Raw genomic sequence first — 13358 nt, forward strand, 5'->3', positions numbered from 1 at the left:
TAAGGTGATGAAAAGTCCTCCTTACAATCCTTCAAGCAACGGACAAGCCGAAAGGCTGGTGAGGACAACAAAAGAAGTTTTAAAAAAGTTTTTAATAGAACCTGATTTGGTAGATGTTGACATGGAGGATCAAATTAACCTTTTCCTAATGAATTATAGGAATAATATTGTGACAAATGACGGGCAATTACCCTCAGAGAAAGTGTTTCTCTACAAACCAAAAACTATGCTTGATCTTATAAATCCCAAAAATCATTACAAAAATTATTTATCGGTATCACAGATCCCAAATGATGAAAAAAAACTAGATATTCCAAAAACTTGCAAGAAGTCAAATGACGACTTGAGTGATCTAATGGAGGGGGATACTGTTTGGTACAAAAATCACCACAACAATTTACCGAACAGATGGGTAAAGACAATTTTTCTAAAACAACTTTCGTTGAATACCTTCCAGGTTGTACTTGGAAACGTGGAAATAAAGGCCCACAGAGAGCAGATTAGGCGATACAACGAACGGGACCCACAGATGAGACCGAACGTCATAATGATGCCGGGTTTACGCGAAGAACGATGTAACAATAACGATTGCGGAGAGATGTACGGAGCTGAAAGCGGCTCGGACGAGGAAGTGTTTCGGGGATTCCCGGAGCATGATCTGGCAAAGGTCAGAGGAAGCGTGAAAAGAAAGGCTTCAACGGCGAACTTGCCGGGAGGCGGCCCAAGGCGCTCGAAGCGGCTTAAGAAGAGGGCTAAAGACCCAGAATTCATTTATACATAAGTGTTCAGAGAAAATTCCGGATTAATAAATCCGTTCAGAAATTTGAAATATCTAACAGATATATATGAATTAATTGAATTTAACTAGCATTAGATGTAAATATGTAGAAGTTTATACTAGAATAGGAAGTAAAATCTTCTGAAAAGGGAAGAATTGTACTATAAAAGCCTCTACTGTCGATTCACAGTAGACGTGAAGTATCAAATGACAGATGTACGAGAATGAAAGAGAGATGATAGGTTAGAGATAGGTAACCGAAGAATATATTTCATTCTTTTATCGACCTGATGACTGTGCAGTTCACTTTTTACATCTCCCGAAAACCAAAGTACAGCGAGTGCAACTATATTAAATCTCCCAAGATTGTTCAGTCGCAACACAGTTAAAAATACGCTGGAGTCCGATAACAGCGCTCTGGCACCCACAGTAGGTTCTCCTGAATGGAACTCGTAGAAAAGAGTTAATGCGTAGAGCTCGAACGCGGGCTTGAAGATCCAGACGTTCGAGGATTGGAGTCCAGTCCACTCTGGCAGACGGCAAGTCCGAGACGAACAGGACTCGAGAGCAGTCCCTTCGGATGCCCAGAGTGTCGAGCTGTATTAACTGAGAACGGCTTTCGTAGCTCGGCAGCTCACATCTGTTTTGCCAAAGAAGATGTCGGGGGACAAAGCGTATGAAACAGCGTTGGAAGGCCTCGATTCTGTCAACGCCGTTCTGGTAGAACGGATTCCAAAGAGCAGAACAATACTCTATTGTTGAGCGAAACACCGCGCAATAGAGTGATTTTAAACAGTATACGCCTCTAAAGGAAGATGAACCCAAGCTGCTTTGATGCCTTATCCACGATGTATGAAGTATGTGCTTTGAACATAAGTGAGAGTGTCTTGGAATGCTCGAGTCGAATAAATGGTAGTTGAACTGAATCGCATTGTGCATTTATTCCGGTTTAAAACCATTCTGTTTAGGTCACACCACATACTACAGCTCTCCAGTTCACTCTGAAGAAACTCGGCATGTGTTTTATTCTGTATTTGTCGCAAAATTTTCATGTCGTCTTGCACAGAAAGACAGGGTCCTTGTAATTTGATATTGACGTCTTTAAAGTAGAGGATGAATATGACAGGTCCGAGATGGCTTCCTTGTGGGATGCCGGATGTAGCGAAGAATGGTGCAGATAGACAGTCCTTAATGCTGATTTGGAGTTGCCTTCCATCGAGGAAGGAGCGAAACCAGTGCAGAAGTTGTTTATGAATGCAGAGTTTGTCCAACATCGCTATTGCGATATCATGGTTGATTTTATTGAAGGCCGTGTATAGCTCCATTCAAATATTATCGGTTTGCAATCCGTCAGCGAATCCATCGAGTACATATGTTGTGAACCAGAGCAGGTTGGTCGTTCTCGATCGTTTAGGTATAAAACCGTGTCGGTCGTCTGCAATGTAGTGTTTGCAGTGAAAGAAAATAGGATCTAAATCAACCAGCTCGAATAGTTTAGATACGGTACTTGAACACGAGATTCCCGATAATTATCAATGTTTGATTTGTTTCCTATAATCATTTTTTTTCAGCCGAGTGATGTAGCTTCATATGTACTCAAATTATACTGAGCATACAATTTAAATAAAGCTAAGAGTTTTCTGCTAATAAAAAAAATTAGTTTTCTGCTTATCAAATAAGTTAGTGCAAACTCGTAATCGCATTACCCCGTGCAAAGTTTATTATGACATAATAATATTAAAAAGTTTAATAACTTTCAGGATGATTTTTGAACGATTTGTACATGCGCATAAGTATCTGTGGATTAGTGTGAGTTTTATAGCTGTTAGTTTACCAGTCTCGTTGTTTCTAAAAACCATTTATATTCAATAAATTGTGTGCCCTCATGTAAAGGGCGAACACGAAATTATTGCGACACATTCTGTAGGACATAACTTTTTTACCATTGGGTAAAAATCAACCAAATTTTGCACACTTTCTCATTGATGTGTATTGTTTACATGCTGTCAAACTCGAAGTCGTGTTTTTCGATTCAACGAAAATGGAGGTGATCCAACGCGAGTCGAGAGAACAAATTCTTTTCAAACACCTGGAATTTCCTGACCTGTCGCACCGGCAGTTGGGAAAAATGTTGAACATTCACCATTCAACCGTCTCCAGAGTGTTGAAGCGGTTCCAGGAGCGGTTGACGTTGGACCACGGCAAAGGAGCTGGAAGAAAACCGGGACCGGAGAACAAAAAGACGGAGGGAAAGGTGAAGCGGATGATTAAAGCAAATCCCAACGTCTCAAGCCGTGATTTGGCTAAAAAGATCGGCATGTCGCAGAGCTACGTCCAGAATGCAAAGAAGAGAGCTGGACTACATACATACAAGGTACAGAACTTCTCAAACCGCGATGAGCGGCAACAATCGACGGCTAAAACTCTGGCACGGAAGCTCTACGAGAAGATCCTGACAAAATATGGCTGCTGTGTGATGGACGACGAAACGTATATAAAAGCCGATTTTAAGCAAATTCCGGGGTTGGAGTTTTGCACCGGTAAGAGCAAGTTCTATGTGGATGACAAATTTAAGAAGAAGAAAATGTCGAAGTTCGCCTTCAAATATCTCATTTGGCAGGCCATCTGCTCTTCCGGACTGAGGAGTGAGCCTTTCGTAACAAAGGACACAGTAAATGGCGAGATCTACAAATCTGAGTGCCTCGAGAAGCGCCTTTTGCCGTTCTTGCAGCAGCACGACGAAGCTCCGCTATTTTGGCCAGAATTGGCATCATGCCACTATTCTAAAAGTGTCCTGGAGTGGTATGAGGCCAACTCTGTCCATTTTGTTTCAAAGGACATGAATCCGCCAAACTTTCCGGAGCTGCGCCCGGTGGAGCAGTACTGGGCAATGATGAAGCGGGAACTTCGGAAGAACAAGAAGACAGTCAAAGACGAGAAGGACATGTTAAGAAAATGGAAAAAAAACTGAGGAACTGGTACCGGATGACACTGTAAAGACTTTTATGAAGGGCATCAAGCGAAAATGCGTTTAATTTTACACTCAAGGCTCCATCGATTAACTTTTCTTTTGTTTTTTTAAGTAAATATATGTATAAAACTACCCTAAAATTTTGGTTTGATTTTAAACATTATAAGAAAATTGGCATGACATTTTCGGTGTCGCAATAATTTCGTATTCGCCCTTTAATATTATTATTTAAGACGAGAATCGGCAGCTATGCTCAATTAAATACAATGGTTAAAATATCAACATAAGAATTCGAATTTGATCATACGAGAACGAATATCGAACCGTCTACATATCTGCTTTTAAGACCCTGCAAATATGAACCATTTGATTTTCGAAATTCCAGGTTTCTGGAGGCATGTTCCAGTATTCGTATATTAATACCAAGTAAAATGTCATTGTTCAAACTTTCGTCAAAACATGGCATATGCCTCCGTGAGAAATGATCTACTATTCGGTGAAGCAGTGAAGTTTCAGTCTGGATATGACAAAGCAGTACCAATTACGATGTCATGTATTTTAAAACAATTATGTTACACTTGATTACACAGAGAAATTGCCAACGTCAGCTATTTGCTGGCCTAGAACTCCAGCAATTAAATTGTAATCAATCAAGGGCGACATAGGCATGCAAATATACTGACAGCAACCAAAGTCCCCCATAATCCTTTCGAGCTGTCACAACTTGTTGCACATTCATCGAAGTCATTAAACATCGGCCGCAATAAACCACCATCTAAGCTAGCAATAGAAATAGCAATCCCCCTGTTTATTGTATTGAAATTTTCTGCTGGAATTTTCTACCACTGCAACTTGCCCAGTGAATTGAATACCCCTGATCCTTTGGCAGACCACACACCGCACATCCACTGTCCCCTTCTCAAACCTAAGCTACAAGTGTCATCTGCGAAAGCATGATTCCGTTAAGTCCTAGCTGGACTCCATTGGAGCATGGCTCCAGCATTACATTGTACCATGTGTAGGTAAGCGTATTCACATTCCAGGACGACTGCAAACGAAAGCAGCATGCTGACATGTGAAATTCATTAACACTAGCCGCAGCAACCAGTAAATGGATTGCGCTTTCATTGGACGCCATTTACCTACCACCCCGCCCCTCACCATCGCTCGGTAGAACCCTTTGGTTACTATATATGGGATCGAAACGCCATTCATTGTGGCCTATTCTGTGCGGTTTCACTGTCAAGGTAGGCACAGTGGGTGGGGGGCTGAGTAGATGCAGAACATTTGTTTTGCATCTATCTACCGACTGTGAGGTGATATAATTGCGGCTGTGGTTTGTTGTGTCAACTAAATAGGCAGAAAGTCTACCGGATTGGGATCGTTACCAGGTCAGCATAGCTTGCTTGTGAGCCTACAACCAAATGTGCGGAGGTGCAGTTTTTCATTTACGTCGTCATTGCTAATCAAATTAACGAGCTGGTGTTCTAACAATAATTATTGTTGATTGAAACATGGAATATTTCAATAAGGTTGTTACAAAAAAGCCTGGACAAGGCAACAATATTTCATACGACGCAAATAAAGGAGAATATAAAGGACGGTCAGAAAACGCAACAGCAAAGAAAATAAAGTAATAAAATCAGGACAGTATATGATTTGATTGATGTCATAGTTCAGTTCCACTGGTTCGATCGAGAATCTAGCGTCAGAAGAAACCTGTCCTTTCTTCTATTCTCTTGTATTATTCAAGCAAGTCAGAGAACAAGAACCGAGCTTTTGATCTGCTACACAACTCAAAGCAGACCTAATTAATAGAACGCCTCTATATTAATGAGATAACATCGTAATAAAAATAGGCTTCTTATGATAATTAAAATAATGTTTGGTTTTATTACTTACAAAATTAACCTTGGCATTCGGGAAATTTAATTTAGGGAAAATATTACTCCTTCCTGGAACAACTTTTTTTTCTACTTGTAACCCGCCACACACAAAAAATAATGAAATTTAAACGACGTGTAAATCAATACGAATGTAAACATACAAAGCTTGACTCAAAAATTAAAAAATTACGTTGAAATCAATGCACTCAATTGGAACATCAAAAAGCATACGATTTTACACTTTCATACGTGTAATATCCCAAGTAACCAATAAGCCGTAAAAATTGCACCAATTCGGTTCTATAGGTACATATAGAACAAGGTTAATAGTGCCTGGAAGAACTATAGTGTACTTTAGTGCTGCCCAAAAGCCACTTTTTGCGAATTATTTAGCTGATATACTGCCTACCCCCATTTATCAACGCGCCCATGGATCGAAACGTCAAAACTTTTTCGGTAGCGGCTGCTACCAGCGAAAAAAGAAACGAACGAAAACGTTTGTTTTGTTTTTCTCTAACCTCCTGGAAAAAAGTTTTTTTTTCTCTTTTGCTCGAGTCAAGTGTCCGTGATTTTCCCATGTGTGTATTTGTCGTCGCTTCGTCAGTCAGCCAAGCAAGTTCGGGAAGTTTTTTTTTTCGTTGGCGTCGGTGTGTAGGAGTCCGGGCTCGAACTTGTGACTCATTAGATGATTGTGATTGTGCTCCTCCAGCGCGTTAGCTCCTTGATCCATCTAGGCGTTGCGTTTCAACTTCGCTGTGAGTCGTTTTAAACCTGAGATTGTGAAGTAAGTTTTTTATTTGGAATGGGATAAAAAAAATTATTTGTTGTATTTTTGTTTCTAGTTATGTCTGGTACGAAAAAAAGTCAGAAAAAGGCTACGACAGCAGAATTACTTCAAGGGATCCAGCAGCAGAGTACAAGACGCATGCTCTCAGATCCGGAAGTAAGGCATGCATGTTCGCAGACGGAAACGGAGGAAACTGTTGCGGCTCACGAGAGCTTGGAGAATAAATTGAACAAGTGCTTATTGTTGCTAGCACACTTAAATACTAAGTTCGATGCATTTGCTTCAATGCAATGTCAACCAGTGAAAACATCTCCCAGCGTTACGCTAAGTAAAATAAATTTGCAACCTGTAAACAGTTACGCCGATCTCGAACGTTTGGAGGAAAATTGTCGTGATGAAAATTTTTTGAAAACAACAGTTGAATCAATAGGCAGAATCCACGGTCATCACCGATTTCCTGGCCAAGGCACAACAGTATGCCTTCAAATAATTGACTACTTTTTCACTCGTAGTTTTCTACTAAAATGTTCATGGCCAGGAACTGGACGCGCTTCTGGTAAGCATGATCCTAAGAAGCATAAAATTCCTTTTATGAAGTTTGACAGAACAATCGACTTATTCTATCAAACGGTACTTTATTCGGACGCAACATATACAAAAACCGACTGCAACAGTTTTTTACATCGGTGTTTAAAAAATGCGAAGCAAAGATTCGAGGAAGTGGCCGGAATCAGAAAACCAGTTTCACGTAAGCGAAGGCGTATTATACCTGGCGATCGTCTTAGCACAGAAGAACACGAGAATGACAGTAACACCAATGAAATAATCGATGAAAAACTAACGGAAGAAGCTGCTGAAAATACATCATGCACTACAAATTGGACGATCGAGTATTTGGAGATGAACGAAGATATTCCAAGGGATGATTGAAATCAAAGTGTAAACCGTTGAGTGCGGGAAATTGAGAGACTGTATCACACTGTACCGTCAAAAATATGATCTCTTGAATAAATCCGAATATTGAAACAAATTTTGCATTTTTATTTACAGCATATCTTATTTCCCTGGTAATGTGTGATGAAGTGGTACAAAAACAGTTTCTCCGTTAATTTGTATAGCGACTAATTTGCAAAATATATCATCAAAAGCCTAAACCTTGCTTGGATTAAAATCATGGTCTGAGATTGTTTTAAAAACATACAAAATATTCGATGGAAATGGACGTTGAATGAGAGCTTCAGAATGCTTAAGTTCAGAACCATTTATACCGCTATGGTACGCAAAATTCATCGCAATAATTTTTCTTTCCTTTGAAAGGAACCATTTATCCTGAAAATTATTTTTCAACGTGAACCCATCGTGTATTATGCAGCACATAAAGATTGCTTGATCGTTTTTTGCAGGTTGTTTCATAATAGGATATGTTTGATTGACTTGGCTTTTACAAAGATGATACTGATGCGTTTCCGAAATCCTGTTGATTATTTGATTTAGCGGTAATCTTCCAGACCGTACCATGTTTTTTATTTGGTATAAAAAATTTTCAAATGGATATGACGATATTGTAGGCAATGGACCAAATTTTATCACCTCATCTACAATATGAACAAGATTGTGTGTGTTACTAGAAATTATGTGAAAAAAACTATTGTAATTTTCTATAAATGTTTCGAAAAGATTCTGAGCAACAGGAAGATATTTCTTATGGTGTTCACTTGAACAAATCGTTACGGCATAAAACAAATTAATAAAATTTTCGTAATGTTGTTCGTTAATAAAATTTTTGAGAAGCGCTATTCCGATATAGTTCAAAAATGAAGCGCATTCTGATGCCTTCCAATGACATAGAAAACGTAATCCTCGTACTTTACGATGTATTTCCAATGGCAACATTATATTACTTAAAATGTTGTCTATTCTTTCGGTACTAGATTTTAGCCACTTAACATGGTGCTTTTGACCTTCCTTATAAATAGTCAGCAGCTTTTTCATAACTCCTAGATGCAACAGATGCAGCGAATCTGACACTATAATATCTTCAACCATATCAATAGGCAGACGCAGTAGAGGTGTTTCGACGAATATCTTTTTAAATTTTCCACCTTCTCTGATTTTGTAAATCCGATGATGTTCACCATATGACCGGCTACGGTACCCTTCATCTGTTCGCTTTGAGGCCTTCGTTACAGGAAATACATTCACGTGTAGATCGTTGGAACGTTCTCCAACAATACTGCATTTAAGACAACCATGAAACGAATTGAAATTCACTGATCCTGTAAATGGTACATAAGATAAAAATAGACAAAATTATAACATTGAATTAAATTACCTTTAATAAATGCCCTCGCGGGGGAGTCACAGATCAATGCTCTTATTTTGACTGATAGTATTTTGTTGTTGATAGTGACCCCGGATTTCAAAATATATTCAGCTTCATCCACAAAAGGCTTTAAGAATTCCTCAATAAATTTTGGTTTGGTCTTGCCGTGAAATATGCCTATGATCATTGGTTTCATTTCCGGAAATTCGAATATGTTAATCAAAATTGGCCATACTTGATCGGTACCGTTTTTGAAAAGCGGTAATCCATCAATATTTATATTTATAGATATTGATCGAGACTCACTGAGGTCCCAAAATACTCGCCGAAGACATGCGTCTGTAAAGAAATTATAAACTTTGGCAAGGCTTCAACGCAATACAAATGCAATATTTTACCTAATCCCTGATGCCAATATTGTCCACCTTCTAAATTGAGCAAATCAGGTTCTTTACGAGAGGTTCCCAGCAATCTTCGCGGATCTATGGGAAGTGATCGGTTATAACAACATAGTCGATTTAGTAGTGGTTTTAGTGCAGAGTGTGGAATTCGATGTTCAATGCTCCAAAGTTGAAGGAATGTGGCTAAACTCGTAGTATTATCTTCTTCGGAATCTGTTCCTTCATCAGGACTGTAGTCGATGCACACTTCAACGTCAGAATCTAGATCAGAACTGTAGTCGGGAGGATCATCCTTATTTGCCGGATCCACACAAACATTTAGTCGACTTTCAGCTGTGCTATACGCTTCATAATTTCTTTTGCAGCTGTAACTGGATTGCAGTGCAAAACTTTTGCTAGACGATGGATTGCAATCATTATTCGAATATTGCTTGTACTTGACCAACTTTCGCCGGTAAGTTCCGCTTTTAAGAAATTTCTGCCAGATTTCACTTCCATCCATTTTGAATTTTACTTTGATTTGTTTTAAAGATATTAGAATTATGGAAAAGTCATTTATCACAGGCCTTAAAACGGCTACGTTTATTACCGGTATCGGGCTTATAGCCATCGGGCTTACAGGCTCTATATTATAGTTTCATATACCCATATACGGCTTAGTTTACTGCTTGTTGTCATTAAAGCTTATAAACATTAGAAACGCTTATATAAAGACCTATAGACATTAGAAAGCCATTATATGGTGAATATAAAGCTTACTTTAGTGCTTAGTGGTTTGTTGGGATTACATGTCATTCATTTTACAGATATATTGGAGTAAAAATACACTGAAGTGCATTGGTTTTCCGTTTAATGAAACTGTAGTTGTCAATGAACGTGTAAAATTATGATTAAATTCCTTGAAGAAAACACGACCAGTCGTGTGGATTTGTGGTGGAACTCCATTTTACATTTATATTCATGCTCCGTATATGTGCATGAAAATAAACTTAAAATTACAAAATATTTTTTTCTGTGCAGGGTAACAATTTAGCACTGGGTGCAAATATTCCATTTTTGTGTATACACTCCGTAGAGTGTATTTGTTTACGTAAAATTATATTCACCGCATTCACATTTAGTTGTAAATTTTTGCTCATTTTCACGTTTGTAAACGGTTTTGTTCGTGCAGATATGTTAGATAATTTGTGTTTTATGTTTCTAAATAAGTAACATAGGCATTAGATAGGCCATCGCTCTCCTTTTGCTGAACACTGTTTGCTGATAATGCTGCGCACCGGCGATGACAGATGCGATTATGCTGGTGTGTGTTTGTTTACACGGAGAAGGAAAGGCAGCAATCGTGAACGAGGAGAAAGTGACGAACCACGACAATCAACAGATGTCCGTGAATTGTTTTTTTTCGGGACAGTTTCCCGGCACTAGGAAATTATTTCAATACGTGCGTCAGAGTTACAAATAATCGAAGCTCTATTTTGACGGCTGAAAATGAACCTGATGCGACTCGCGGTGAATAGAAAAAATATTCATTCAAATATCCATGTTAATCATTCAGTTGAATATCGTACAATATATTCATTTCACTAATCATTAAGGAAAATGTTTTCAAATGCCGGTAAAGCATATGAAACAACAATCATCATCCCTTACATTGTGCCAGGGCCTACTTTGATGCGTTTGATTCGTTGCTGCACGGCCGCTTCATGTAATAATCGGAGACGAATGAAAATCTGCATGGATGAATGGGCGGTTTGTTCGTTTGACGTTTTCAGCTGCGTCACTGAATATTGAAAATGAATGTGGCTGAATATGATCAATTTTCATTCAATGAATTTGAATATTTTTAACTCTGACGTGCGTACAACGGCAAGCTAATAACGTCAAAAGTGTCGGCCCGTGGTTCGGGCACTATAGTGAAGTGTACGGTGTCGGTTCGCCAAAAGGCTCCAACAAAGGAGCCAAGCTCTCCTCCCTAGCTAAACGCAAAGGAGCGCTGCCGGAGCACCTAACGACATTCCGGGAGAACTCGGCCGTTGTAGTTTCGGCCGGTCGGACGCGAGTGAGTGGATTAGATTCGCCGCCAGGGACTAGATCGAGTAGACCGCGTTGAACAGACAGATGCGGGTCGTTAGGGAAACAGTGAACCGGAAGCTACGCTCCACCCGGAATCGCTGGGCAGACCTCGGTACCTACAGGTTTGGCCCGTTGAGTAGGCTAGGTCCACCGGCGGGGAGTAGATCAAGTAGATCGAGACGAAGCGTGGAGTTAAATAGCTCACTAATACAAGCATCGGGATCGGGATAATTCCACCGCCGAGGAAAACACAGCAGAGTTGATTCTAAGTTGGCTGGGAGCCAATTGGCGCATGAAACACACATCGGTACCGAGAGAAATTCCTCCGCCGGGGAACTCTCCGTCGAAGTAGGATAGTTTCACTGCCGGATTATATCCGAGTCGATCACGTTAAAACTGGGAACTTAATGGCTCAAGAAAGTGGGTATCGGTGTGGGAAGCAATTCCACCGTCGTGAAACTTTTAGTCGGAGCAGGATGAGTTTACCGCCGGTGACTATCCGAGTAGATTGTAAGAAGGTTGGGAAATGAATGACTCACGGAAACAGGAGCTAAATGGCTCATGAAATCAGCAGCTAAACGGTTCACTGAGACGAGAGCTAAATGGCGACGTAATAGATGGAGGGACGAAAAGCAAGAGTAGAGTTGAGAGCTGGATGGGTTAAAGGTCGAGCCATTTCATGGATCAAACGAGGCTTCGAGACAACTGCGGAAAACTCCTGAACAAAACAAAGATGTGCGAAGAAAACACAACGAGCCTCCCACGAAGTAATAGCTTGATGTAGTTCGATTAAGAAGAAGGGCGAAAAAAGAGTAGAGTGTTTTTAGTGGCTGCAGGCCAGGCTTTTGAAGCTCACAGTTTATGGTTCACTAAACGTGTCACAAGTGTATACGGCCTGCCAAACCAGGTACTTCGAAGCCAATTTGCACAACATCCTACGTTTGAAACGATCATCAGCATCAAACTGGTTTTCATCCGTGAAATACTCCAGCTTTGGCAACTGCTTAAAATCCGCTTTAGACCTCATCATCAAAGGCGTAGGCAGCGGTATATGGGCGGGCATAGCGTAGTTGGTAAATCGATTGCCTTGTACGCAGCTTACCTGGGTTTGATTCCCAACCCCGCACATAGGGTTTGAAATTTTTCCAGAGATTTTTGTAACCCGAAGAAAGAAGTAAACCTCTATAATAAAAAAGTAGCACCAATATTTCGTAATACTCTGCTGGCGTTTGTCCCGATTTGGGCAATTCTGCACCTTGTACGTTTTCAATGCGGATCATTTCTTGGCCTTTTTGTACGAAACTTTGCGAAAGTTTTCAGGCCAAGTCCCGCGTTCAAATGTTCGAATTCGAATTTCTTGAAATGTACAATCATCTCACAATTTTTTGTGCGTTGTTCACGCTTTTGGTCCAGCTCCTGACTTGACTGCCACCAGTTCCTGGGACATTTGGAGGACATTTGAGATGGTCGATTTGATATATTGTTTTGATCGGTTTTTCCAAAGCATAATGCTTCCACCCAGGATTTTTGAGTTTGTGAAATTGAACATGCTCGAAGCCCTGCCTGAAATTTGAGTAAACGCAACGTTGAATCTGGACTCGTCCGATTTGAGGTAGTATTCTCAGCCAGATTCGCCATATGTTGTTCATCTGATCAATGCCGGAACACGAGATTTCTTGCAACCGACTCTTCAAATAAATGACTAACGGAGTGATGGGCCAATGAGGGTTAAATATCGTCAACAAAACTCGCAGTGCTTCTCTAATCGGTACCCGGCAATGACCTTCCAATAGTCTATGGGCGTAGGGACCCCAGCCGACCTTCGGACATGATAAAACTGTATGAAAGTAACTTTCATAAGCGTAAGCCGAATTTTCGCTTGCAATGTTCCACGTCTGGAATTGTCGAAACGCTCCAGCTCCCCGTTGAATTCAAACGATTTTGCCATCTGAGCGCCACTTTGATGCTACAGAATGAACTTTGTTTACGTTCGACGAATGTCGGCTCATAAGAACCGTAACGTCATTTGACACACAAAACGCTGAATTCTCGTTCGCATGTGACGGAAGCTTTTCGATTTTAATCGTCCTCCTATTATTGGCACGAATGAAAACTCGTCGAAATGTCAAGTAGCATTTT

At 40.1% G+C, this 13358-nt stretch overlaps 1 protein-coding gene across 1 annotated transcript; it reads left to right on the forward strand.

Annotated features, from left to right (window-relative positions):
* The first annotated feature begins 6399 nt into the window (after nucleotides 1-6399).
* On the forward strand, nucleotides 6400-7352 carry LOC131688326 (uncharacterized). Its single transcript, XM_058972529.1, has 2 exons — nucleotides 6400-6419; nucleotides 6478-7352. The coding sequence occupies exon 2, from the start codon at nucleotides 6480-6482 to the stop codon at nucleotides 7350-7352; it is 873 nt and encodes a 290-aa protein (XP_058828512.1). The 5' UTR covers nucleotides 6400-6419; nucleotides 6478-6479.
* The last annotated feature ends 6006 nt before the right edge of the window (nucleotides 7353-13358 follow it).

This window comes from Topomyia yanbarensis, chromosome 3 (assembly GCF_030247195.1).
Source record: "Topomyia yanbarensis strain Yona2022 chromosome 3, ASM3024719v1, whole genome shotgun sequence".
Taxonomy (NCBI): Eukaryota; Metazoa; Arthropoda; class Insecta; order Diptera; family Culicidae; genus Topomyia; species Topomyia yanbarensis.

Excerpts from the sequence above, each read along its gene's own strand:
- LOC131688326 (XM_058972529.1), top strand. The coding sequence starts at position 6,480 with ATGTCTGGTACGAAAAAAAGTCAGAAAAAGGCTACGACAGCAGAATTA.